General features: G+C 41.4%; 1 protein-coding gene across 2 annotated transcripts; it reads left to right on the forward strand.

Moving 5' to 3' along the window:
- The first annotated feature begins 67 nt into the window (after positions 1-67).
- dapk2b (death-associated protein kinase 2b) lies at positions 68-27,686 on the forward strand. 2 transcript variants are annotated; one of them, XM_034085184.1, is made up of 12 exons: positions 69-206; positions 805-961; positions 11,011-11,232; positions 14,026-14,164; positions 15,235-15,364; positions 15,468-15,516; positions 15,605-15,631; positions 15,721-15,873; positions 16,258-16,303; positions 19,082-19,171; positions 19,280-19,360; positions 26,773-27,686. In XM_034085184.1, the coding sequence occupies exons 2-12, from the start codon at positions 885-887 to the stop codon at positions 26,848-26,850; spliced, it is 1,092 nt and encodes a 363-aa protein (XP_033941075.1). In that variant the 5' UTR covers positions 69-206; positions 805-884; the 3' UTR covers positions 26,851-27,686. The 2 variants fall into 2 exon arrangements, with proteins under 2 accessions (XP_033941074.1, XP_033941075.1); XM_034085183.2 differs by lacking the exons at positions 19,082-19,171; positions 19,280-19,360; positions 26,773-27,686 and adding an exon at positions 17,374-18,656 and having other exon boundaries at positions 68-206.
- Positions 27,687-27,810: the final 124 nt, after the last annotated feature.

Consider the following 27,810-nt stretch of genomic DNA (forward strand, 5'->3'; position numbering starts at 1 on the left):
GCCTCTCATGCATGCTGTTTCATAATGGGCCATCAGGGGGAGGGACTTCTGAAGACACAAAAGCCTTATGGAGCTGCCATAAGTGACAGAAAACAACAGAGGAACGTTGTGTGCCTGAACTGCAGCCATGAGGACAGACAACCGACTGTAAAGAACCGATGCAAGTTTATCATCAGCTCTGCGTCCAAAATAAGTTACAACATAAGGTCAGTTTGTGGAGCCACTTCATGTGTGACATAAAACGTATCAGAAAGTCTAGTATTTCAGTTTTCTTCTTTACATTTGTGTACCAAAGGGGTTTCTCTATTGTTTTTTACTGGATAACTATTCTGTTTTTAAACTAATTCAGAGCAGTAACATTGTTAATAGTTCTAAAGCATGTGTTGCTGCCAATGTCAGCCTTTTTGCCAGACTAAGGGTTTCATAACAGGAGCACATTTCACATATCCTGCCCTAATTACCCAAAATGCTCTTTCCTTTAATTAGTAATCCTGTTGTAATCATTTGACTGTTCCTGCTACTGTTAAACTTCCCAATTTGGCACTGTTTAATGAGTTGTGCCTGCAAGTTTCTAAACTTTCTAATAAACAGTATTTAGACAAATTAAAGACGGATTAAGTGCATATTTTTAGATTGTGTTTGCTGTTGATTTAAAAACCCTCCTTTGCTGTTGTTAAAGCTTTCTCAACATGCAGTGAAAGTAGGTACACCTCTGCGATGGAATGCTATACAGCAAGCTGGAACTTGTAAACATATTCATCTCTTCTGTCAGAAATCACCAGGAACTCCTCTTTCTATCCGCAGGGTTGGACTTGCTGATTAGGAGAAGAAGACTTCTGAATAGAAGGGCTCCAGTGGTGCTCATCAAGGAGGTAATCACACCAATGAAGACGCCTGGCATGGCGGTATTCAAGCAACAGAATGTGGACGATTTATATGAAATTGGGGAAGAACTAGGAAGGTAAGTGTGTTTCAAAGCTGTACATTATGAAATGTTGATTTCAACTCCTTAGAAAATGATCCTCCTCATGTTTGTATGACTAAGAGTGACTCAACTCTCCACTGCATGCCTCTATCGTACCACAGCAGTGATCCTCGTGTGGATGTAGGTCTGCAAACAGTTGGCTTGTTTAAGCATGAAATGGGGAGTGTTGAAGTAGGTTGAAGTTTACAGCGAGAGATAAAGTTTCAAAAGTAAATACACTCTAGGAAAACAAGCTCTGTGTGGGCACGATAATATGTTCTAACCAGGAAAGAGAGTCTAATTTCATTAACTGGTGATTGTTGGGGTATCAATTTCTTAATGTTGATTGGATGAGTGATAATCAAACGTGACATTGAAAACACTTTGTCCCAAGGGGAAATAGATTAAAGGAAGTCTGCAGGGTGCAGTTCGTGTTGAGGAAGCTACAAATCTACTCTTCACGTTAAGGACAGCTTTGGCATGTGCTAACAGACCAAGAAGGTGTGAAAGAAAAGGGTCTGACCTCTCACCGTTGACTAATAGTGAAAATATACTTAATGTCCCGGTGTTTGCTCGCCATTTACTGCAGAGCTACTCTGACACACCCTGACAGGGGAAATTAAGACCTGGTGTTGAAATGTGACTCCAGCTGCATTTAAACCTCTGTACAGAAGAGTCAGAGTGTGTGTGTCAAGCAATCTCTCTCCTCATTTTGCTTCACAGATATCTGCCTCATGAAATAATTAAATGCATCTGCAAATTGAAAGATGTATTGTTATGAGGATAATAATTCAATTTGCTTAAATGACAATGGAATGTCGGAATCTATGTATTAACATTTGTGAGCTTAATGTGTTATCGTCTTTGTTTTGAAATCCTTATTAATGAGTAAGAATATTATTCTCAAACATTGGGTGCCCTTTTGATTTATTAAAGAGGCAACAGTAGCTCTTATTAATAGATTTTAAGAAATGAAAGATTACTGAATTATTTTTCAAGAGTAGAACTCTAAACAAAAGTATATCAAAAGTCCTTTCTAAAGCGTATATAGGTAAAGGATTGATAAAGGGTGTTACTGGAGAGTAAATCTGCTGTATGAAAGGCGTGTAAATGTGTTGTTTAAAGACTGATAATACCACTGTGGTTGGAAACATGTTACTTGATAAGAATACCCTGCTGGGGGCTGAGCTCTGTCTGTGCTCAGCATCTCCGTCATGGGAAATGTATGTGGTTAAAAGCCGCAGATTCCTGCGACTGAAAACAGAAATGCCTTTTCAGTCACAGAAAGTTTCAGAGAACTTTAAAACCAATTCGGCAGCTGGGTTTCTTAGCTTGCAGTTCTTCTGAATTGTTGTGACAACTTTGTAGTGTTTTTGTAGGATGAAGCCCACCCCGCCTACAGTCTGCCAAAGCCTCATGAGCTCTCCAATGCACGCCACAATGGAAATATTACTCAATCCTCCTCTCAAGAGGGTGGGGAATTTGATAGGGGGGGGCAAAAACTGATCTGTGTTGAGTATTTAAGATGTTCTGAACCCTATGGAACTGCTGAGCCATTAGCTGCAGGAAAGTTGATTAATCATGCTGCAACCCTATTGACAGATTGTAATGTCAAAGGCCCCACACAGTTGTACTCAATGTTCCTTTCCACTACTGACTATAGTTTTTCTGTAGAACAACCCTTTGCTCGGGACGTTAGGCATTTACTTTCCTGTCTTACCATCTGAGTGATGACACAGACTTATGATGACGTACAGCAGGAAGTGTTTCAGTGTTAACCCACAGCTGTCCTTTCCTCCCACAATACTGCTGAGACTAGTGAACTGTTACACAAGTGACAGTAGAGCAGATGGAGAACTTTGTGAGCTGTACCTGTCAACAACAGGTTCATTCTTGTCCATGTTTTTTCAGAACACCGGAGTACTTTTATACCTTTATTATATTATTGTTAGTCATCATCAAGCTACAGCAATAATTCACAGGATGCATCATTAGACAGGAAGTGCCATTGTCTTTGCATAGTAAAAGGATTGTAAACTTCCTCCTAATTTCTTAATCCGTGAATACTGCACTTTCATCATAATGGACTTTCTGTTTCAGCCCTGCTGGTCATGGCTCTAGCAACAGCAATATATGCAGTGGGTCCACTGCTTTGGTCTAGCCTGAATTAACTTGACACTTTTAGATTGCAAATACACTAATGCACAGACATTTATCACACATAGAGGATGCTAACTTTGGTGATCCTCTGACTTTTCCTCTAGCATCACCATCCAACCCAGTCTCACGGCATTTCGTGTTATAGTCACGAAATGTAATCTATTGATTCGTGTTCACCAACACGATTTCCACATTTCTTTCGTGTCACACAGAACGATTTTAAAAGCAATGTAAATAATAACAAATAAGAAGGAAAAAAACGTGAAAAAATACAGATTTCAGTAGTCTGACACAGCGATTTATTTCTATTGGTAGTATGTTTCGTGCCTGCACCAAATCATAACAAATCAGTATTCTGAGGCTCTGAGCCCCATTTATTTTCCTCACGGACGGCAAAAAAAGTCCGACATTATACAATTAAAAATAAAAACAATAATCGTGGCTTGATATTGAGTAAGAAAATGTTGTTATGAACCACACAGCTTCCTGTCTTCCAAGACCCGACCGGACAAAAAGACATGGTGCAGGGTTGGGAAGTACCACTGTCCCTAACTACATCTGCACAGAGCTGCTGTCTGTAGTCTGTTGTTATTGTATTACACAAATCCAACTGAATGCAGGAACACCGAAAAGGTCACATCACGCCTCTTAATATGTAATGTATTTTACACTCTTTTTCTGTGTACTGCTGTATCTTTAATTTCTAGAAATACTCGCTGAATGCATGGAAAAGGGAAATGAATTAGAGAAATGTTTTCAGTTAGCAGAAGTTTGTTGTCTTTGGACAGGATTGAGAGAGGGCGGCGATTCCACTTAAGGCCGCAGCCCTCACAGGCGTGAGATGTGTTGATGTGAAAAGAGTTGACAGTCACAAGACAGGTGCTGCCGATGAACACATGGTGCTAAAATGTCACCAAAGGGATCTACTGTACATGATGTGTCTAGAGAGGGTACAGGCATGCATTTACAAGGAGGGAATAAGAATGAGTGTAGTCAGCTGTAAGGAACAGACATTCTTGCTGTTGAGTGGGTGAAAAATGTGTTTATTCAGTGCAGCCTGACGCAGGGAACTCCACGTTGACCTCTTCGACATTCCCGGAGTTCCCCCTTTGACAGAGGTCACCGTGTTACTGTCAGCAGACACTCACACAGCCAGATGTATTGTTGACATTGGACAACATCAAAACAAGAGGGAATCTAGACTAGAGTATCCTGAACATGTTATGGTCATAATTGTGATATATTTCATGATAATAGGGTTTTCAACACTCGATAAAACTATATTTAATGCAATGATGAGTCATATTCTGAGCTGCTTCTTTGTCACATTGAAGATCACAGATGGTTAGGGACTGGGCTCGGTCAATTATATATCTGGCTGTCTTTGTAACACCACCCCAGAGGTTCAGTTGAGAAATGTGTTTAAGTATTGGGCCGGCGCCACTTGTCCAAGCATTCCTCCAACCTTGGCTGTGGATACTGACCTTCAGCTGTTGGAAGTGGAAACTCAGCGGGGAGACGGTGCTTTCAGCCCCACCGGCCGGCTTAGAGCTAAGACAGACAGCACGCCTGGCCCGCTGTGGAATACCACTCCCAGCATCCCCGCTTTTCCCAGTGTTACTCTGCACCTCGTAGCAACACTTCAGTAAAGCCCCTTGCATGGGGCCACAACAAACACCACGAGAGGTCATTCTGTCCAAATCAAGGACACTGCTGCTGCCACGTGACAGGCCATCCTTTCAGTGTGTTTGTTTATGCAAGTGGAATTCATTGAGCGAGTTCCCCTTCTCCTCAGGTCACACATTATCGTAGTCGTTTCAGTGTTCAGGGATGTCTCAGGGGTAGAAATGTCCTGTGAATAGAACAGATAGACAGAGTATTTCAGATTCCTGCCCTGTCCTGTCCTGCCATGTTTTTCCTTTGTGGAGTGTGTGTCTCTTTGAAGACCTTTTTAACAATTTACACCCCCAACTATCTCCTGCATTCTCTGTTAGGTCATGTTCCCACTGATATCTGATCCTGACAGGGGTTTTTGTTGCCCTGATATGAACTAAAAAGCTTAATAATAACTCCCAGAGGCTTTGTGGTTACATAAACCTCTCAGAAACCTAGAAGCTATATACTGAGGCATTTAAGACACCTGGGCAATTTAATGCAATCCAATACAAGTGCCCTTCAACTAATACTACTGTGTGTTTGAGACACTTACAGTTAAGTTTTCTTCTTAGATTGTTGAAGAATTGTTGATTCAGATGTTTGAGGCCGCAGCATAATATTTGATGTTCTCATGTTGTCCCTCCAGTGTATGTGGTTAAAGTACATCTCAGTAGGTGTTGTTTTAACCTCTTAAGCCCTGAGCCTGTTTTTCAGGTTTCAGGCTCGAAAATACCACTAACACAACAAAGACTATATCTTCACCTCTAAAAGGGGTAAATTAATAATCGTTTCTCTCAAAGCAAGGTTACATCTGTGAGTTGGATGTAGAAGTGTCAGAATCAATATAGATGTTTTTATTTTAAAGTAAATTCAGATGGAACATAGTAAACACATGTAAAATCTAATGTCCGCCTAAAAAAAAACATTACTTATAGTGAATACCACCCTTGAATGATGGGTTAGTAGACTAAAAGCTTTAGGAATCCAAACTATAACATATACTAAGTACCCTGTATCAAGATTGATGCAAAACAAGTGAAATTTGACCTTTTTAGAGAAGTTTAGAAAAATAAAGTCCAGGCGGACTCACCTCTGGGTAATTTGGGAACCATCAGTTCCATTTAAACTTTTTCACTGTAAAAATCATTTTATTACTTTGAATTATCACTATAGGTATTCATTCCATCCAAATACAACTGTTGTGAAAAAAAACAAAACAAAAAAACATACTCTGTTATCCTCTTAGGCCCCACGGACCCGAAATCGCGTCATTTGCAGGAAACAACGTCTAAGGAACCTTAATATTTAATGAACTATGAATATTTTATATCCATATAACGGGAAAAAACTAACTTAACTGATCTTTTTCATTTTTTTTTTTTTTTAAAACGCACAATGCTAACAGTGAGCCTCTGAATTAGCACCGAGCGAAAAATGCTAACCTATTACTGCACCGAAAATCACTCCTAGCTCCCTTATTACTTATCCTAGCTGCACATTCAACACATTGTTTATGATAGTAAAGACACAGAATCTAAGGGTGCCCACCTCAACACTGAAAGATACAAACTCGCGAGGTTATCAACAAAAACGTACATCAAAACAAATGGCGCTAGCTACTAACATGCGCTAGGCCAGAGGTGCCCAGTACGTCGACCACGGTCGACCGGTGAACCGCGGGGGCAATGCTGGAAGATCGCGAGTCATTCATAAAATAAAAAAATCCAGCCCCGTTAAAATAGACAAAACAGGTTTTGATCCCTCCTCCCTTGGCCTCCCTGCCACTTAATTCAGGAGTTTACTTGATTGACAGAAAAAGCGACCTATCGCTTGCCAGTCTGTTAACCCAGAATGCAAAGCGATACAAAATCAGTCAAGTGCCGGGAAAACTGAAATTAAGTTAAAGAGACAAACAAGAGACAAACAACAAAATGAGTGCGGGACCGAGCAAAAAGCTAAAGACCACTTCCACCCAGAATGGGAGGAAGAATATTTTTTTGTGATGTCACATTCAAAGGTTATTTGCCTTATTTGTAAAGAAAGCGTCGCTCTGCCAAAGAAAGGTAACGTGGAGAGGCATTATCGGAGTGTTCACAAGGCATATGAAAGCGACTTCCCTCCGAGTAGCGAGTTTAGAAAGAGAAAGGACATTATTAATACAAAAACATTATCTTGCAGTCTTAGTGTCGCCAACTCGTTTCTAACATGCAAAAAGACAAACAAATGCGCCTATGGTGTATTTTCGACCTTTCCAATCCAAACGAGATCTCTCTCTCCCGTCTGTGTGCGAGGGGGCGGGGCAGTTTACACACGCGGCTGCTACATGCAGCAACACACGGAGGAGATGGCGGAGAGAAGCGTTCCAAGGTGTGGTTAAATGTTACCCGTCTTGAGGTGGACAATGCTCCTTGCCAAGAGTGTTTAGCATGTAAGGGCGGTAACACGAGCAATTTGTCTAAACATTTAGCAAAAGTGCTCCACATTCAGACGGAGGAATGCACCGGGTTCGACTGTCTTTCTAGTAGCTCTGTAGCCCCGTCCACGAGTAACGTTTCCACGTCAGGTGTTATGTATGCTAGCAGCAACACACGGAGTTAACTCAATTATACAAACATGGGTTAATGATTAGAGGTAACTTGAGTTATTTATTCTGTTAAAGTTTCAGCTATTCTGTTTACAATTCTGTCATCAGATTATTTAATACGATTTGTTAAAACATTGTCGTTTCTTTTGATGTGAAATATTATTTATTTTATTTAAATAAAAAGCAATGTTAATTTTGTTCACAATTTGTTTAGTTAATTTAATAATATATGTATTTTTGAATCAAGTATTCATTTTTATTGTCCTCATTGTTAGTTTCCACATGCCTAAAACAACCTCAAGCTAAATCTAAAACTAAAAGTTGATGGCTAAATAAGAGCGTTTGAGAAATTGTGCAAGGCATACAGTCATAGTCCGAATAGTCGATTAATCGTTTCATTAATCGATTATTAAATGAGTCGTTTGTTGCAGCCCTATTGTAGTTATCCCATGTATAAATAAAACGTGTTTTTCAGCAACCCTTGCAATTTGGGATTTTATTTTCGGTTGGTAGACCTCGGTGAGCTGGTAATTTCAAAAGTAGCTCACCAGCCAAAAAAGTGTGGGCACCCCTGCGCTAGGCTAACATGGCTTACCTTCCTCTTTGTCTGGTCTAAACTGGTCTTCAATGGCATTAAAACGATAAAAAACGATGATGTAGTTAATCCATAGGTTAATATCCAATGTGGCTGTGTCCCCTTTGAAATGTTCTGATAATCTATAAGCAATAAAACTGCAATTCCGTTATCTGCTGTCCGCTCTGTGCTCCGTGCGCTCTGGGTCCTGCAATTCCTGCTTCCTTCGTAGTAAACAATAAGTAAAGTCTGCTGCGTAATGTACTTACGCTGGCTGGCATTCTTTATACTTTACGCAGGACCATATCTCTGGAACCCATTGGTCGATTTGGGTGATTTACACCTTTTTCTTAACCATTACATCCAATAGAATCGATGGGCAGTTCCCATATCCATGTAAACATTACCATTGCGGACGTAATAGAGAAGCAAACGAAGCATATCTGAAAGTACAAGCCTGGACGGCAAAACTTTATACCCAGTATATTGCCATAAATATGATGATGGATTATCAGTAAAAAAATTCTACGTGACACAAAGACATTGGATTAACATTGAGCGGCGTTTTTATTCCGTTGAACACAACTTTTGATCACAAATCAAAAAAAGTAAGACGTAATTATTGTAATATTTTTGAAACCGGATGTTGTTTACTTTCTCTTTTCTGGCTGATAGCTCCAGGAATTCGGGGTCGTACAGTGATGACAATACATGTGTGGAATCTGTGGAGTCTCAGCTTTAATCGGATATCTTGTTTGTGCAGTTACGATAAGTAATAAGGGCATTTCTACCGTGAGTGCTGTGCAAAAGTCCGTTAGCATTACTTAGCATTTTTTCGCTCCATGCTAATTCAAAGGCTTGGTATTACTCTTGTGTTTCTTTTAGCTAAAAATGGTTCACATTGTCAGTTAGCTGATTTTCTTACCGTTAAAAGGGTGTGGAACATTAATAGTTTCATAAATGTTAAGAAGCCCTGAGACATAGTCTCGTAAAAAAACGGTGGGAGGGGTCCACTGGGGGGACCCTCGGGTTTAAGAGGTTTAAAGCGATGCAACGTTTCACTGCAGAGGACAGGGTGTGCCTCAACAAGAGAAAACTGCATCAACTGCCCAGCAATAATGCGGTTAAAGAAAGTTCCTTGTGTATTTAATCGATGTTTTTGTTTATTGTTGGGACGGAGCTGTCTCTTTGTTAGTATGGTTGGAGCACAGTTTTTATTCATAAGGGCTGAAACAAATGTCAGTTTTTTACAATTGAAGTCTCTGTCTTGATTCAATTCAAAGATTCAAAGCCTTTATTGTCATATGCACAGTATGCATACATGCACAGTATATAGAGATGGCAATGAAGGTCTTAAGTCACAAGCTCCTCTAACAATGTAACATAATATAGATAAGACATAAAACAATAAAACACATTTTAGGATTAGATTTAAAAAAGTGCAAGAAGAAACAGAGTAGTAGTAGAGTAGATAATAAATGATGTCGCAACCATAAATGAATGGATTAGTATTAAACTCAATAGTTTTTTTCCTTAATAAATCAACTGAATAATGAATTTAACTTTTGCGTCATTGTGCAAACTTTTGTTTTTAAATGACATTCACAAATATGGATTGAATCAGGATATATATTTAGATGAAATTATAATGGAAATAATAACATCCATCTTTTTATTTTTATTTTACATTTTGACTTATAGACTTCTTATTATCTGCAATATGCTGGATTGACGAATTAAATAATTAACAATTTAGTACATTTAAAATAAAAAGATGCACAGAATTCTATTGTTGATTAAAACATGTTAATGTCAACATTAATAAAAGATGCTTTAAAGCTTCAGCCCCAGTATCTGTTTGTGTTTTGGACAGCCTTCACCCAGCAGCTCCAGCAGGCTTTGCCCTTCTCCCCAGCAGCAGCGGAGATGTGGCAGGTGGAGAAGAGCCTATTCTTAGCGCACTAGACACCGTGATGATAGTGGACACAGACTGGACAGCCTCTCACAGCCACCCTGGAATCTCAGTGTGGACAGTTATGTCCAAAACATATGCCTGCCAGTAATTATCTGTGTCCTCTCTCTGTGTGTTATTTCACAGTGTCTACAAATACTTGTATGTTGCATCAAATAATTTCCACGGTTTTACAGTAAATTCTTCTTTCTACAGGCGTTAATAGGTTTTATCCAATCACGAATGAATGCAAAGTGGACTGAATGTTCCTCTTGTGTCTCATCTTCCAAACTCAGAAACTTTTTGCCAGCTCTGCCTCTTCACTCGCCCTCATGTTATTCTGCAGGATCAGTGACTGAGAGGCTTGTTTTCAGAGTCTGAATCTACAGAGAGCGCAGGTCAGCCCACAGCAGCAGGAGTGGCCGCAAGCTGAGATTACTGCTGGTCTGATAATACAGCCATGGAGACTCAACACATGTATTTAACTGGGCGACAGCGCTGGTAGATGTTTTGACACTTCTCAGTGGGTCAATTAAAAGTGAACTGACTGTGTGGTTATGTCAGAGGAGGGTGATAATAAAGTTTAAGAAGTTTACTTCAGTCACCATCCCCGTCGTTAGGCTGGGGCAACATTAGTCTACAGGATTTAAATAAATGTACTAGGTGCTTCAATCACAAGTCCACAGGCTGAAGAGTGAAAAGTGAAACAATTATCTGCTAAGAGACGGTCTCAAAGCCACACCTCTGTTGTGAAATATTCAGGGTTTTGGGGATTTTTTCTGAGGACTAATTCTCGAGATGAAGAATAGCTTGAAATTTGGCAGGCAGGTTGGTTGAGTGGGAGGACAGCAGCTCTGTACGCACTGCAAGCCTATCTGATTGTTCTCTGTCTGGCCAGGAAACAGGAAGTGATGAACTATACCTCAATATTTCCTCAGGTTTGACATACGTCTTCCTCCCTGACATCTGTCTTCACCCCGAGTTATATCCTGTTGTTAATTGTTAAGAATGTCATTATAAATTGTTTTCTCTCTTGAAATACGATACCTTTTTAATATAAACACATTACGTTATTAGCATTTCATAATGTTAGTTCCTTTTTTCTTCTTTTGTGTCTACAGTGGGCAGTTTGCAGTTGTCAAACGCTGCATAGAGAAGAGCACAGGCGTCGAATATGCAGCCAAGTTCATCAAGAAGCGTCAGAGTCGGGCCAGCAGACGTGGCGTTAAAAGAGAGGAGATTGAGAGGGAAGTGGACATCCTGCAGCAGCTCCAGCACAACAACATCGTATCTCTACATGACGTGTATGAGAACCGCACAGATGTGGTGCTCATCCTCGGACTGTAAGTCAGCAATCCATCACAATGCCTGTTAGAAATAGAGCGTTAAAACATGAAAACACGTGCCAATATCACGTGTGCCAAAGAACTGAATGTCTCTCTCAGAGTGGCTTGTGTTGAAAAGAGGCCTCAGAGGGCGCCGCTTGGGTCCAGCGAGTGCTGGGAACATGGAGCTTTCAATTAGCGCTAAAAGAAAGCTCTGTCCAATCAAAGCAGAGGGAACAGACCGACAGTTCCTGTTATGCCCCTTTCACACCAACGCGTTTTCAGCTCCGGCTCGGAGCTGAAAAATAAATATGCCTCTTCCTTCAGACTTTCTTACAGAGTCCCTCCTCCAACACACACGAACGCGCACATGACCAATGAGGGCACGAGATAAGCTTGTGCACAGATGGAAGGCTGACAGGCAGTTAGGCCCTCCAGTTATTTTAGCCGGGCCGGCTAAAATGATTGGTCGTGCTTTTTACAGCGCTACGGCTTCCAGGGATTAATTTTTGTATGTATTTATTGTCAAATCATTTAATATATTCATTGCTATCGGGACGTTAAGAGCATTCCATGGAATATAACAAAAAGTGTTTTCTGAAATAAATTACATACCCCATTGAATTATGACTGAAGATCGTCAGCTGTCTTCCTCTCCCTAGTTGTTCCTCGATACGTAAAGGCTGCACCACTGTTGACAACTATAGTTCGCTCATCGAGCCGGGGGTCAGGTTATTCGCCTCCCAGAAAAGGCGCTCGCGCGGGACCGTAGCAGGATGTGACGCATATTTTAGTTGACCTAATTAAAACCGTTTTGTTTTTTATTTATGTGTCACAGTATCACCTCAAAATACAAGATACGAAACATTTTCAACCATGCAACAAAATATAAATAGTCCTACAAATAATTTTATTGTATTTCCTTCTTATTTTTGTCTAAGCTCAAGGGAGCCAGAGCAGAGGGCTTAAAGGGCCGCGGGTTGCCGACCCCTGACTTAACCAATAAAAAAACACTCGCGGACCACCTATCTCCACAAGTATCCAAAAACACATCGTTTTTCTAGACAGATTACAAATCGCCTGAAAATGGTACAAACAGGTGGCAACATGTGTGACGAAGGTGTTGCGCTGGGCTATATCATGCAATCGAAAGTTAAACTTAACCTCGCTCCATTGCGGAGATATTCCCGCGAGAGTGCGGAAAACTTAAATTAAGTTATTTATTTAAAATGTGAAATGTTACCAATATACTCACGGACCATTAGGGGGCGCTCACGGACCACCAGTGGTCCGCGGACCACACTTTGAGAAGCACTGGTCTAGAGGCAAGAGCTTCGGAGCTAAGAGGTGGCGTCGCTTACGTCGAGGCGTGCAGGAAACTAAACCCACCTCCCCTGAACATGGGTCGACTGTCATGCCTGCCTACAAGCAGTAGTGCTTATAAACACACTTTATAAAGTCAGGCAACACTAACCAGGCTTCGTGTGATTCTGTTTATTTGTACCTTACTTTGACCATCCGTTCACTGTTATCGATCATTGTGGAGAGAGGCAGACGTTTTGTTTTGTATTATAGCAGCTATCGGATGGAATCAATACATGGGCTGCACAGGTTGTCGTGTCCGACTATCACAAGTAGAATCATAATAAAAATACGCCAGTAAAATGTGCCTGTAGAAAACGGTTTATGCCACAATAGGATAGCAAGTAGTCAGTTTAGCTTCGGTTGCTATGCTAACATCACCCATTTTATACCAGAGAAACTTTCATAACAGCTTTGTGATGCCAAACAGCGTCAATTCAGACTGACACACATTCACTTAAGGGGAACTGGGGATATGTATCAGCTGCTTGTGTGAGTCGGACAGTGAATACTTTAGAGCGGCCGCTGCAGTGTGAGCTAACCGGGAGCTAACGGGAGAATAAACTCCCATGGAAGAGCAGCCAGCACTGCAGCGGTCGGTAAATGCCGCAGAAACACATTAATAAACAATGAACCACGGCACTCTGGAGAAAAGTATAAGGTTGGAGAAGTCGTTATTTAATTTAATCTGGCTTCGTGTGATTAAAAGCAACACGATCATCGACCCGACGCAGTTCCCCGTTGTTGTGAGCGCCGTAACGCCGTTGGGGAGCAAATCAGCGATGTAAACGGTGACGTCATGACGCAGCAGCGGCAGCACCAGTCGGGCTCTGGGCGGTGTGAACAGAGCGGGAGCAGAAAAGGGAAACCGGAGCTGAACCAGAAAAGCTCTAGCTCGGAGCTAGAAAGGGAAAAGCGCTGGTGTGAAAGCCGCATTAGATGCAGGAGAAGACACTGTGTGACATTCAGTCTATTCGTGTGTTCATATAAAAGGCCATGTTTATTGGCTGCCAGCTATTTAAAGGCCGTTCTATACCACGTTGCACCACCTTTTTCAAGTATTTTATAATGCAAAGTAATATAGGTCACAGCTATGGCAAGTTTATTATTACAAACAATTATCTAAAACATCCTGAACCAGCGCTTCCAAAACCAGAGTCCTTGCTCCAGATGATCTGAGCCCACTAGATGTGTGTGTGTGTGTGTGTGTGTGTGTGTGTGTGTGTGTGTGTGTGTGTGTGTGTGTGTGTGTGTGTGTGTGTGTGTGTGTGTGTGTGTGTGTGTGTGTGTGTGTGTGTGTGTGTGTGTGTGTGTGTGTGTGTGTGTGTGTGTGTGTGTGTGTGTGTGTGTGTGTGTGTGTGTGTGTGTGTGTGTGTGTGTGTGTGTGTGTGTGTGTGTGTGTGTGTGTGTGTGTGTGTGTGTGTGTGTGTGTGTGTGTGTGTTTCACAGGGTGTCTGGAGGAGAGCTGTTTGATTTTTTGGCTCAGAAGGAATCTCTCAGTGAAGAGGAGGCCACTCAGTTTATCAAACAGATCCTAGATGGAGTCCAGTACCTCCACTCCAAGAGGATTGTGCATTTTGATCTAAAGGTACAACCTGCTCCTCATCTTGTGTAAATACATGTATATTAAAGTATGTCTTATTATGATGATATCCTTTACCTCCACCTCTACTGCACTGTATACGAACAATGTCAAAGATGGCAGGTGTTTAATGTAGCTTTGTGACGGAAGAGTCTCGCTATTTCGAATCGCACATCCTTCCTGTTCTCTGTGGCTGAAGTCCAGACTCTCAGATAAAGACACCACAGGGTTATCTCCTCACTTTCAGAGAGCACTGTCACGCACACTGCTGATAGTCACTGTCCTGTTTTCCAGCAGCTAAAGCTCCTCATCACTTTAAATTATTTTAGTCTGGCAATTAAGGAAAAAGAACACAAAGTGAAAGGCTTAATTCCAACCAGCCAGAGGCCATGAACTATTAGTCCACAATGAACGATCTCTGCACTCATTTATGCTTAGCCTTTTCCGTGAAATCAGGTTAACCAGTTTAGGAAATGGTTGAAACCGTCTCTCCAGTCAGTGTGGACTTTATAAGCTTGTAACTTTTATATTAATTTAGAGGAACCTACCTACGTACAACACGTGTGTATGTGCTGAACCTTTTCCCAGCTTTGTGTTAGTTGGGATCTGTAACTTCCTGTAGTTGTCCCGACCAATAACAGTCATAATAGCATTAACTCTGTAAAGTGATTTGTTTTCACTATTACTTTTAGAGGGATTGAATAAAAAACATAACTTATCTTATTTAGCTAAGCTTACATTTCGAGGTGCAAAATATGTAGTTATTTCTTGACTGAGCCAAACCAGCTGCATGGGGAAGCTTCCTGTTTTGTGTACAAACATGAATGTGATATCAATCTTCTCTTTGCTATCTCTCGACAAGAAAGTGATTAACCAGCTTTTCCAAGATGTGGTTTAATATTTGTATCCCTCACGCTTACAAGAAAGAGTGTAACCATTTCAATTTCTTTTTTAATGCTTACACAAAAGTTCGTTTACCCAGGTAACTTGTTTAAATGTTTATGAATCGCCAAACCTTGGTGTCAGTAGAAATCTGCTGACAAATTGTCCTGTGTTTTTCTTTGTTTTCACTTTAGCCTGAAAACATAATGCTGCTGGACAGGAACCTTCGTCTACCTCGCATCAAAATTATAGACTTTGGACTGGCACACAAAATAGAAGCAGGGGCGGATTTCAAAAACATTTTTGGAACCCCTGAATTTGTTGGTAAGTGTTTCAATATGCGATGTGTTTACAATGAAGGACATTTTAAGAGGAGGCTTGGTGTTGGCCTAGCGCTGTTTGTGAAGCAGAGTGTGTCTATTTTCAGCTCCAGAGATAGTCAACTATGAGCAACTGGGATTGGAGGCAGACATGTGGTACGTGCTTTTAATTACCTCTGACTGCTGCCATCCATACACGCTGCACTGCATAACTTTAGATTAACATTGTGCTGTTTGTTCACAGGAGCATCGGAGTCATCACATATATACTGTAAGTTGGTATGATTTGTGATTGGAAATCTGATTGTACATAAAGAAACTTTGAGGATGGTCTAAGTGAGTGTGTGTATGTTTTTCCAGTTTGAGCGGTGCGTCTCCTTTTCTCGGTGACACGAAGCAGGAAACGCTGGGAAACATCTCGGCGATGGACTACGAGTTTGACGACGAGCTGTTCAGCAATACAAGCGAGCTGGCCAAGAGCTTCATCAGTCAGCTCCTGGTGAAGGACACGAGGTAAATAACTCATTAACAACTTCAGGCCTAAGGTGAGGTCAGACAACTCCATATAAAGCCCAGTATTGGAGGACTCTCTGTGCAAATAGTGTGCACATAATATGCAAACCTGATCCAACTGAATGAAATGCCACAGAAATCTAAAGCAAGGATATCATTCAGCTTATTTCTTTATACAATAGGATATTTGAACAACAGGCAGTTAACTGCAAAGTAAATAATAATTAAAAGGATGTTGTGTCGTTCCTTGCACAGTGTGATCTTCTTGCTTAACATGTTTTCCTATTCCCTTTATTAAAGTGTGTATATTCAGTCTGCTTTGCGTGTCGTGGAGTTGTTTTGGTGTATTTACTGAGAGCCATTTTCCTTCTATCATCGCTTCAGAAAACGGATGACCATACAAGAGGCCCTCAACCATCACTGGATTAAGGTATGCGCTTGATTTATGCGATTATAGCATGTTTTTGTTTTCTCAATAACTAACTCCTGCTACATGCTAAAACAACACTTAACAGTTGATGTCAAAGGTAACACCAGTGTACAGGTTTGTTTCTCATTGAAAAGGAAAATCCATCTTGTAAATGTGCATGCTTAGAAAGTTCATGCACTAACTTTATTTACTTTATATCTAGCTTGTTGAAAATATACGTGTCACTGTATATTGTTTCCATCGCTGTACCACACCCTCTCCCTGAATATATAAGTACTTAAACTTTGTAAAAGCATCAATAATACGATGAAATACAAAAAAGTACATAAGTATTAGTAGTAAAACATACTTAAATAAAAAAATATACACATTAGATACTTTTATATATATAAAGGTAAAAAGTAGTTTTTATGCAGATGTCAGAATAATATATACTTCTTATTATTATTATTATTAGTTGTATTATTATACTTTGTTCTCCACTGGTTGGTCTTAATGTATTTGTTGTTTATATTTTGTTTAGTTAATCTACATCTGCAAATTAATTAAGTGGAGTAAAAAATACAATATTAATATATGTAAATACTAGTAGCAGTAAAGGGAAATAGTCAATTTAAGTACAAATACATCAACATTTTACTTACTGTGGTAAGTTTCTCTCCACCTCTACACACTTTTCCAGTCTGACATTTTGTCTAGAAATTCAAGCGATTGAACTAAATCATCAAGGTGTCACTACTTGTGGTATTTAACGGCATGGACATTTAACAACCTCTGTAATGTTGAAGACGTCTACTCCAACATTAGCTGCAGAGATGCATGTGAATGGTGTTTGCTCCGGAGTCTTCATCCTGTTTGGATTCAAGCATGAAGCCAGGAAACACAACATCCTGTACAGGAATGTCTGTTGTGTTTTTGTGGCACTCTTACCTGCCATGGCTTTCGCTGTAGGGTCACACACTAACCCTGCAGCGCCACATCTGCTGGGATATTCATCGCTGTGTGTGTTTTCAAGATGCAACAATGAGACCTCTCACTCAGTGTCCCCCCCTTCACCCTTCTGTCTGAAGTCCTGCGACTACATGGAAGAGGAAAGCACTGTCCCTGAGGCTGAGAAGAAAGTGGAGCAGCTGAAGACTGAGCGGCTAAAGGAGTACACCATCCAGTCCCATTTCAGTATGCCCCAGAACAACACGTACGCCAACTTTGAGCGTTTTGCACATGTGGTAGAGGACCTCAGTCTGATGGAGACAAGGCTGTCGGAGGTGTCAGAAGCACGGCACACTCTGCAGGGCGATGTAGAAGCACTCCTGTCCATTTACAACGACAAGGAGGCCTGGTACAAGGAGGAGAGCGAGACTGCGAGGAAGCAGCTGTCTCAAGTCCACTCTGAGTTCCGTAAAGTGGAGGCAACCAGGAGGCTGCTGCAGGAGGACGTGAAGATTATCGATGCCAGTCTGGAGAGCATCAGTGGGAAGTACAGCCACAGGGAGAGTCAGCTGGACGCTCTGAGGCAGGAGCTGAACTCTGAGCTGCAGTGGCTGCAGGAGGTGATGAGCTCTCTGCATCCTGAAGGAGCCAAGGGCAGCATCCTCAGCAGCAGCAGCATGAACACGGATGTGAGGCAGGGGCTGCTCCACCAGTCCTGCAGGAGGCAGCTGCATCCTGAGGACAAACAGACACTCACAGAGTCTGGCTAACTAACTCTTATTGACCTTAAAGATCTTTTGAAAATGTTCAACACGTTTTTTTAGCTGCACAAACGTTCAAATGTATATGTGAATGTTGTCTTTAAATTTTCTTTCTTTATATATTTTTTATTTTCTTGATTGAACTCTGTAAACGATTCTTTTTTTAAATATCTGAGAGTAGGACGATTTAAAAAGGAAATATGCTGTTTTTCATTTTTGTTTGTTAGATGTAAAGATGGATGGTACTTTTGTATCTGTTCAGTGACTTTCAAGGTACAGGCAGAAGATGATAATCTTTGCTGCATTCAAATACTGAAGACAGTGGGAAACGGCTAGCCTTGCTCTAAATAAAAATATATAATCTTAAATTAGCATAATTTTGGCACAATTGTTGTAAAATGTAAGTGATACTTACTGATGATGATGCTCTTATTTGATTGAGCAGGTTTGATGTCATACATATTAGTCATGAAAGTGTTTACTGTGCAAGGGCCAGAGGAGGACACACATCCATTTGCTATTGAATGTATCAAAAGGGATTTATTTTTTAATTGATTTATTTTTTTATTATTTTTCCAATTATAGGAATGTGTATTGATTTGTATATTGTCCATTTCACAAAGGTTATATATTTGTAAAGTTACATGTATTATTGTATTAATTAGTTTTTCTTAACGATTGTTTTAACAGATGTAATGTGCACTTTTACTAATAATTGAATTGAATTTATTTATTTATTTAAACTTTTGTACTTCTTTCTTGGAGATGTTTTGTTAGATGACAGGAAATACAACATATATGATAAGACAACATGTGTTTCACAATGTGTCACCTCTTTATCAGTGTCAACAGATGTACATGACTGACACTTTTTGGACTTTGATGTGCACACTGACATTTTTCAATGTTGTCTAAAAAAAGGAAATAAATTATCACCATTTTATCTGTATCACATTCTTGTGATTTGTGATCTTAGATTTCAGTATATTACCTGTGGTACCTTAGATTATAGTGATACATTTTGTCATTTGACATTAACATGTAAGATACTACCTCTGTTATTTTATTCCTCACTGTGTCTCTGCAGCCGAAGGATACCAGGCAGGCCATGGTGAAGAGGTTGTCTGTGGTCAACTTGCAGAACTTTAAGAGACAGTATGCCAGACGCAGGTGGAAGGTAAGTAAACAGCTAGAAAATGTCCTTAAAGCAGTTCATGATGTCACTTCATAATGTCACTTCATAATGTTTCAAGACTAATTATCTTTGTTTTCATCTGTTCAACAGCTGTCATTCAGAATTGTGGCTCTGTGCAACCACTTAACAAGGATCATGAAGAAAGGCAACAAGCTGCCTGAGCAGGACGGGGTAAGGACTCACAGTATTAAAGCTTAAAGCTCTGGCTCAGTCAAGAAATGTCATTTTTGTATTAGCTTCCTGCCTGAGAGTCTTCTTCTTATCGTGTCCACAAGGCAGTCAGTTACAGGGCTTGCTTAGATGTGGTTCAGCCACAGCTGAACACATTGCTGTCCCTTCTCATTAAACTCTGCCAGGTCCAATATTGTGCAGGGTTGCTCCAGCAGGGGGCATATCAGGAGATGTTGCATGGTTTGTGGTTCAATGCCGCAGTCACACACAACGTCCCCGTCATTTAGGTATCCCCATTTGGCGAGAGTGGCTTTTGCACGTCCAACACCAGATCTTATTCTGTTTAGGCATTTCCACACTGCGTAGTTGGTGTCTGCTCCAGGGGGCAGTGCCTCGCTCGCCTTTAGCTCCATTATTGTTGCTGATGGGAGGTTATTAAGTCTTTCTTCCCACCGAGTGACTCTTTCACTGCTTATGCTCGGTGTTCCGAGGGGTGGGACGCTCTTCAGGAAACTTTTCCTGGATTTAAGGCGGCTTTTGGCTGGCACAAGGCCAAAGAGAGGATGTCTTTGGTCAGTAGACTGTTGTTGGCGCTCTTTCTTGCTTGCTGCATTTCGTCGTATCTCTGGTGGGGCTATGCCTGCCAGGATGTACAGACGGTCTGTAGGTGTTGATTTCAGGCAGCCTGTGATAATGCGGCAGCTAGCATTGAGGGCGGGATCCAGCTACTTGGCATGGGCAGCTCGTTCCCATACTGGACAGGCATACTCGGCAGCTGAGTAGCAGAGGGCTAGTGTGGTTGACTTCAGAGTCTGTGGGTTTGCACCCCAGGTCGTGCCGGTGAGCTTGCGGATGATGTTATTCCTCACACTCACTTTGCACTTAGTCTTCTCAGTGTGGGTCTTAAAAGAGAGGCATCTGTCCAGGGTTACCCCTAGGTAGACTGGGTGCTCATAGTGTTCAAGGGAGGTTCCTGACCAGCTGACCTTCAGTTGGCGCTTGGCTTCACGGTTTCTCAGGTGGAAGGCACACACCTGTGTCTTAGATGGGTTTGCACGTAGGTGGTTCTCTTCATAGTAAGGTGTTAGCTCTGCCAGAGCGTTAGAAAGTCTGTCTTCCACAGTTTTGAAATCAGTGGCTTGTGCACCTATGCCAAGATCGTCTGCATAGATGAAGCGGCGGGTGTCTACACTTTTTGGCTGGTCGTTGGTGTAGATGTTAAAGAGAAGTGGTGCAAGCACACTTCCCTCTGGGAGGCCATTCCTGAGTCTTCGCCACCTGCTTTTCTTTCCTCCTAGCTCAACGAAGAAGTGCCTATTTTGAAGCATGCTTTCAATCAGCTCTGTCAAGCGGGTGTCTCTTGTGGTCTCCAGGATCTTACTGAGGAGATGTCTATGGTTGACTGTGTCATAGGCAGCTGAGAGGTCGACAAACACCGCACCAGTTACCATCCCTTCCTCATATCCGTCTTCGATATACTGGGTGAGGTTCAGTACTTGGCTAGTTGTCGACTTGCCAGGGCGAAAACCTGCTTGTTCAAGGATGAGGTGTTCGTCAACAAAGGCACCAATTCTGTTGAGGATCAGACATTCAAAGAGTTTGTAGGTGTGGCTCAAAAGTGAGATTGGTCTGAAGTTCTTGGGAGCGGATGGTTCTTTCCCAGGTTTCAGCAGTGCTATAATGTGGGCTTTCTTCCAGATGTTAGGAAGCTTGTGTGTTGTTAAGCACTCATTGTAGAGCTGTAGGAATCACGTCTTTGCCTTGTGTCCGAAGTGCTTGATCTGTTCCGTTGCGATAGTATCCAGTCCAATTGCCTTTCCTGGTTTGAGGATAGAGATTCCCCCTTCCAGCTCTTCCATAGTGAGCTGTCTTGTAAAAGCAGGGTCCTCAATGTATTTCTTATGGTTCAGCTTGGTCTTTTTCCCTCTCTTTCTACTCTTTCCATTTTCGAGCAATTGGTTGACAACCTGGTTGGCCGTGACTTTTGGGTGCTGAGGAGCTGCTTTAGGGTCACCTCGTAGCTTGTGAATAAGTGCCCATGCTTTCTTGCTGTTTTTTTAAATGTCTGTGGACTCTATAAGAGCATTCCAGGTCTTGCTCCGCTCTTGGGCAATGCTTTCCATCACCTTCTCGTCTTGGGTAGTTGTTTCATCTGAGAAGGGATCTGCTTCAAACATGCTGACGTAGTTTTCATAGAGTCCTGCACAGTCCTTTGAAAGTCCCGGTATATATTCAACTCTACATCCTCGTGGGATATGTTTCCGAGCAGTTTTCAGCACCAGTTAGCAAATTGGTCGTAGTTCTTGCTAACTGGTATTATGTTTGTGATCTTTTCTTCCAGCTCGTTGGTGAAACCTTTCCAGTCTGCTTTCTTGTAATTGAAGCTCCTTTTAAAGAGCACGATGGTTGGGACTACAGCCGCATTGATTAGGATCCCAATAGGGCAGTGTTGGCTTGATGGAATAGGGTCCAGCACCGTCTTTTTACACAGTCCAGCGATGTTACTTGTGACCATGGTGAGATCTGGGTTGTAGCCACGTTTCCAGCGAGCACTGAAAAACGAGTGTGGTAGCTTGGGGTCATGGATCAGACTTAGTTGGTTAGTATCCATCCAGTCCTCTACTGCTTCTCCATCCTTGTTCATTTCAGGGTAGCCCCACTGGGTACTGTGGCTGTTGAAGTCACCAATAACGATCTGTGGTTTGCCGTGTATTCTGGGGATTGGCTGGGAAAATACAAAGTCGACAGGTGGTGGTTTGTAGACAGATGTTACTACAACACTGCTTAGCTCAACAGATAGGTCTTCGATATTATGGCCATCTGACATATCTGTATCTTCTATAGCTGAGCCTGTTTTTACAAAAATAGCACTGCCGTACTGCCGGTGAGGTCGCTCAATGGCCAGGACCATTCCTGGTATGGTGGGGCGATTGTTTTCACTCCCTCTGTGCGTCTCTTGCAAGCAGAGGACGTCACAGTGTTGCTTGCTGCATAGGTCAGCTAAGATGGTTTGTTTTGCAGAGGAGAACCCTTCAATGTTCACATATATGACTGTCAATGCCGGTCTTGAGGGGGTCCCTCGTTTACGGCATCGTCCTTTGTGTCTATCTCCAGGCATGATGTTTTCTCTTGGTGTTCTGTGGCTTACTTACAGCTTTCAGCGTAGCTTGTGCAGCGTAGCTTGTGCAGACTAGCTTGCGGCTAGCGTAGCTTGTGGCTTGTGGCTGTTTTGTAGCTTGTAACTATTGCTTGTAGTGGTGATAGGATTAGCAGTATCTAGTCGATCTAGTTGATCTTGTCGATCTTGTCGATCTCGTCAATACTCCCCTCCCCTCATCTAACGCCGGAGAGTTAGATGAGGAGATTGAAACAACTCCCACGTCTGCACAGTTTATGAAGCTACAGCCAGCAACTACACTGAACAAAAATATACGCAACACTTTTGTTTTTGCTCCCATTTTTCATGAGATGAACTCAAAGATCTAAAACATTTTCTATATACACAAAATAACCATTTCTCTCAAATATTGTTCACAAATCTGAAAAAATCTGTGATCGTGAGCACTTCTCCTTTGCCGAGATAATCCATCCCACCTCACAGGTGTGGCATATCAAGATGCTGATTAGACAGCATGATTATTGCACAGGTGTGCCTTAGAATGGCCACAATAAAAAGCCACTCTTAAACGTGCATTTTTGTTTTATTTGGGGGGTCCGAAAACCAGTCAGTATCTGGTGTGAGGGGTAGGGTTAGGGTTAGGGTAATGTTGTGAATCGAGTGGCCTGTGTTCGTCGTCCATAACATACGCCTGCCCATACCATAACCCCACCACCACCATGGGCCACCTGTTAAGTCCCAAGGTCCCCCTCGGCGGGTCCTTTTTTTGTTTTCAATCAATCAATCAATCAATCAATGTTTATTTATATAGCCCAATATCACAAATGTTACATTTGTCTCAGTGGTCTTCACAGTGTGTACAGAATATCAGTATGACAATACGACACCCTCTGTCCTTAGACCCTCACATCGTACAAGGAAAAACTTCCAAAGAAAACCCAGTTTAAAGGGAAAAATGGGAGAAACCTCAGGGAGAGCAACAGAGGAGGGATCCCTCTCCCAGGACGGACAGACGTGCAATAGATGCCGTGTGTAAATTCAAAAGATAATACATTTGCAACATAGGTAGTCCAAATGTTTGGAAATGCATGTGTGTATAATAGGAAGATGAATCCACGAGGATATCCATCCAGGACCTATGATCTGAGCCACGACTCAAGATCCAGCGCTCGCGATCCAGGACACAGGACCGCAGGATCATCCATGACTCCGGATCCCAGCGTATATAGACACCAAAAAGAAAGACATTTGGGGAAGCTGGGTTAATCGGAACACTGTGTCTCAGGGGATCTTAATATTTAAGAACCTATTAATGTGTTATACCAGATTAACGGGAATAATCTCAGCTAACTGACGATACAAACCATTTTTACCAAAACAAAACACAAGTCTCATAAGAAGCATCTAAATGACCCCTGAGCGAAAAATGCTAACGCACTTTGGCACAGAACTCAAGATAAAAGATACCCTTATTACTTATAGCTGCACATACAAGATATCCGATTAAAGCTGAGGTTCCACAGATTATTTAGGTATATATATCATCACTGAGTGATCCGAACTCGCGACAGGGGAAGCAAACACAGACATCACAACACGTACCTTTACGGAGCTTTTACAGGAGATCGTCTCACCGTAGCTGTCAATCTGATCAAAAGACTGAATCGGGTAATCCATAGGTTGATAATGTTTCTGTGTAATATTTTTTTTAATTTATAATCCATAATTCAATTTTTATGTAAAAATCGGAGAATAAAAGTTAGCTGCTAATGGTAGCCACCAGAGTTATCGCAGCTTCCGGTCTTGGCTATGCGGCAGTCTCACCAGTGGCGGCTGGTGGAAAATATTTTTGGTGGGGCTGTTGATATAGTGAGTAAAAAAAATTGTTTTGGGAGAAATGACCCCTTAAATTAGGACTTCTGGTGATGTAATGGCGCGTTTACACTGCAGCGCGGAACTCGCTTTAATGCTGCGTTCAGACCGGACGCGATGCGAATATTCTAAACGCTCCTATCGCATCGCTCTAGTCGCTCGAGTTTCACCGCGGCTGCCAGCTGTATTTACTCGCATCATTCAAACAAGACGCGCTGGCTCGGGAGCTACAACTACAACAAAATGAACATATTTTACCGTGATTAAATTGTAATACACGTTTCTAAAAGATGCCGACGTAACAACATACTGATACCGGTTAGTAAAAACCATGAATTAATGCTTTGACAAGTCTGCAGACAGACGGCAGGCGAAAAACCTTTTAGAATGCTTGTTTTCCTAATGGAGATTGGGTCGACCAGGCTAAGCTAACGTTGTATATGCTCACTCCACACTCATAACAACGGCCTACAGACATAAATAAACCAGCGACTGTATTCGCCATGACACAGACAGTGCCGAGCCGTGCAGGGGCCCGTTTTTGGTTGGGTTTCCACTTGGCCTAGTACCGGCTAGCGAGTCCTAATTCACAGTTTTTCTGGCCCCATAAAATCGTGGTTCTAGGGCCAGGAACAACCAGGCTGAGTCGGGCTGAGCATGCTAAACTAGAGAGAGAATCGCTGGCAAGGGGGCTACAACTACAACAAGATGAACATATTTTACCGTGATTTAATTGTAATATATACGTTTCAAAATGATGCCGAATTAACAACATACCAGTTAGTAAAAACCATGAATTAATGCTTTGACAAGTCTGCAGACAGACGGCAGGCGAAAAACCCTTTTTAAAATGCGTGTTTTATAAATGGAGCTTGGCTAAGCTAACGTTATATGCTCCGACCGTCCACACTAACAACAACGGCCTATACAGACATAAATAAACCAGCGACTGTATTCTCCATGACACAGACAGTCTGTGGTTTGGACTTTTGTCTAGTTTCTGAACAGATCGTATCTGTCCCCGGCTGTTTGAAGAGCAAGCATGGGAAACAAAAGACAGCATTTACCTGTTTGCATCCAGCTAGCCATGCCTTTCTGGTGTACCAGCTACGTGAGAAGCCTTGTTGATACGTTTTGTCTTTTTCACGAGCTTGCTGCGATATATACAAATCGGGTTGGTCCGGTCCAAGGTCTTTAAGTATCAATTTATCTCCCAAACTTCTCCTTTCGAAAGGATTGGAGAGTAGCTCTTGCACGGAATTGGGTGCGGACCGAGGTCCGGCGACTCCACCTGCACACGAAGCCATTCTCATCCAACTACTGCGTCACCTTGGTCACTCACGAGTCTAAAAAACAACTCACGTCAACGCACGTAAGCAACGTGGGCGCCGACGTGAGCGCCAACGTGAGCGCCGATGTGAGCGCCAACGTGAGCGCCAACGTGAGCGCCAACGTGACCAAAATATTTGACGGCGCTGATTGGCTGAAATTATGTTTCGGCGGCACAGTTTACTATTGAGACTTTTGCAACATGCTGGTTGCTGCTGTTTGGCTCGGGGGCTCCTTGCACGGCGCCCGGTAATGATAAACTAATGCCATGGGCAAGGCCAGGCAGGAAACATGTGACTTATCAGTAACTTTAGACATCGTAACACAATTTTAAATGAGATTTTATTGTAGATTATACATTTTACTTTACTGACCCCAGAAGTGGATTTTTTTTGCTAAATCTCTCTAAAAAGGTCAAATTTCATCAATCTTGATACAGGGTACTTATTATATGTTGTAGTTTGGATTCCTAAAGCTTTTAGTCTACTATCCCATCATTCAAGGGTGGTTTTCACTATAAGTAATTATTTTTTTTTGGACGGACACAATAATATACATTTTTTTTTTACTGTGTTCAATCTGAATTTACTTTCAAAGAAAAATATCTATATTGATTCTGACACTTCTACATCCAACTCACAGGTGTAACCTTGCTTTGAGAAAAAAGATTATTCATTTAACACTTTTAGAAGGGAAGATATGGTCATTTGTTCTGGGAATGTCATTTTTGAGCCTGAGACCTGAAAAACAGGCTCGGGGCTTAAGAAGTAAAGGTCCATCTTATCTTATCATCTTTGCAGTATTGATGTGCGCAGCATTTGCAACGCAGGGAAATTAGTTTTAAGTTGGATATTCAGTCCGGTTTCTTCCTCAGTTTCACATAATCTGGAGTGAATGTCTGTTGAATATCCAACTCTAACTGTACCTTGTTGATATTTGCTGGTGTTTTGCAGCAAGTAGTTTAGATAACAGATTTTGTTTTAAAAACAATTATTTAATTGTTACATTTTTTGAGCTCATAAAACTGTGATAACCTGTCCCCACACATCCATTTTACTGCTGTTTCTCAACCTCAATATGTTGATTGTTTCAGAGGGATTGTGATAGTGACCAAGAGGAAGACATCCCGAAGAGGAGACCGAGGGGCAGAAAGAGAAGCAGCACTTCCTGAGAGCAACAAGGGCATCATTTGACATGTTCCTGTTGCAAAACAGTTCATCTGCAACTTTTTGAAACACACTGTGCAGCTGCAACTTGTCATAAGAATAATTATACATTATTTGTTTGAGTTGTATTGATCCAGACAACTTGCTTGTCTTAGTGAAACACAAAACCAGCATATCATGTGTGTTGATATCAATACATTTCTAAATTCAAGCTATCTTTTTTTGTCCTTGTTGACAGGACCTAAGATGCCAATGTTAGCACGTCCTCAAGAATGTAGGCAGCTTCCTCTCATAACTGTGGTCTTAAAAGTCTCTCAGCTGTTGTCTAACATCCGAGTATTGACAGACTTAGATACTTTTATTTTTGTTGTGCGGTCTGCATGTGTGGATGTAAAATAATGTGTGCAAAGCACTGACAGAAAAACAATATGGTAAACAAATGTTTACATGTTGTGCTTAACATACAGCAATGTCTCTGTTAAGACTCTGTTTTTATTAACATTTTAATTTGCAATATCACAATGTGCCTGTACACAGTGTTATCTGTTTACTGTATTGAATATAGATTATTTTAAATTACTGTCAAATACTTGTCACCAATGGGGCATATTAACATAAAAAAAACATTTTACTGTTGTTTTTTTAAAACCATTCTTAGGCCCTGATGTATTTATCTTGTAAATATACATACAAATCGGAAGTTAATGTCTTAATTTCACTGTTATTTGAACTTCAGCTCAGTAAAAGAAGCAACAATGTATTAAACAGGTCCTTTTTAGTTAACTTGTATGTACTGTATGTATTGTAAATTCTAATTTTGTTAATAAATTAATGAATATGACTTTTTGTGAGTTCAATAAAGTGAAAAGGAAAAAACGATGTCTCCATCAACATCGTAGTCATTCCTTCGGGAGCTATTTGGGGTTGAATATATTGCCAAAGATCACTGAGGTTGACTGCAGGAG

This window comes from Pseudochaenichthys georgianus, chromosome 6, assembly GCF_902827115.2.
Source record: "Pseudochaenichthys georgianus chromosome 6, fPseGeo1.2, whole genome shotgun sequence".
Classification (NCBI taxonomy): domain Eukaryota; kingdom Metazoa; phylum Chordata; class Actinopteri; order Perciformes; family Channichthyidae; genus Pseudochaenichthys; species Pseudochaenichthys georgianus.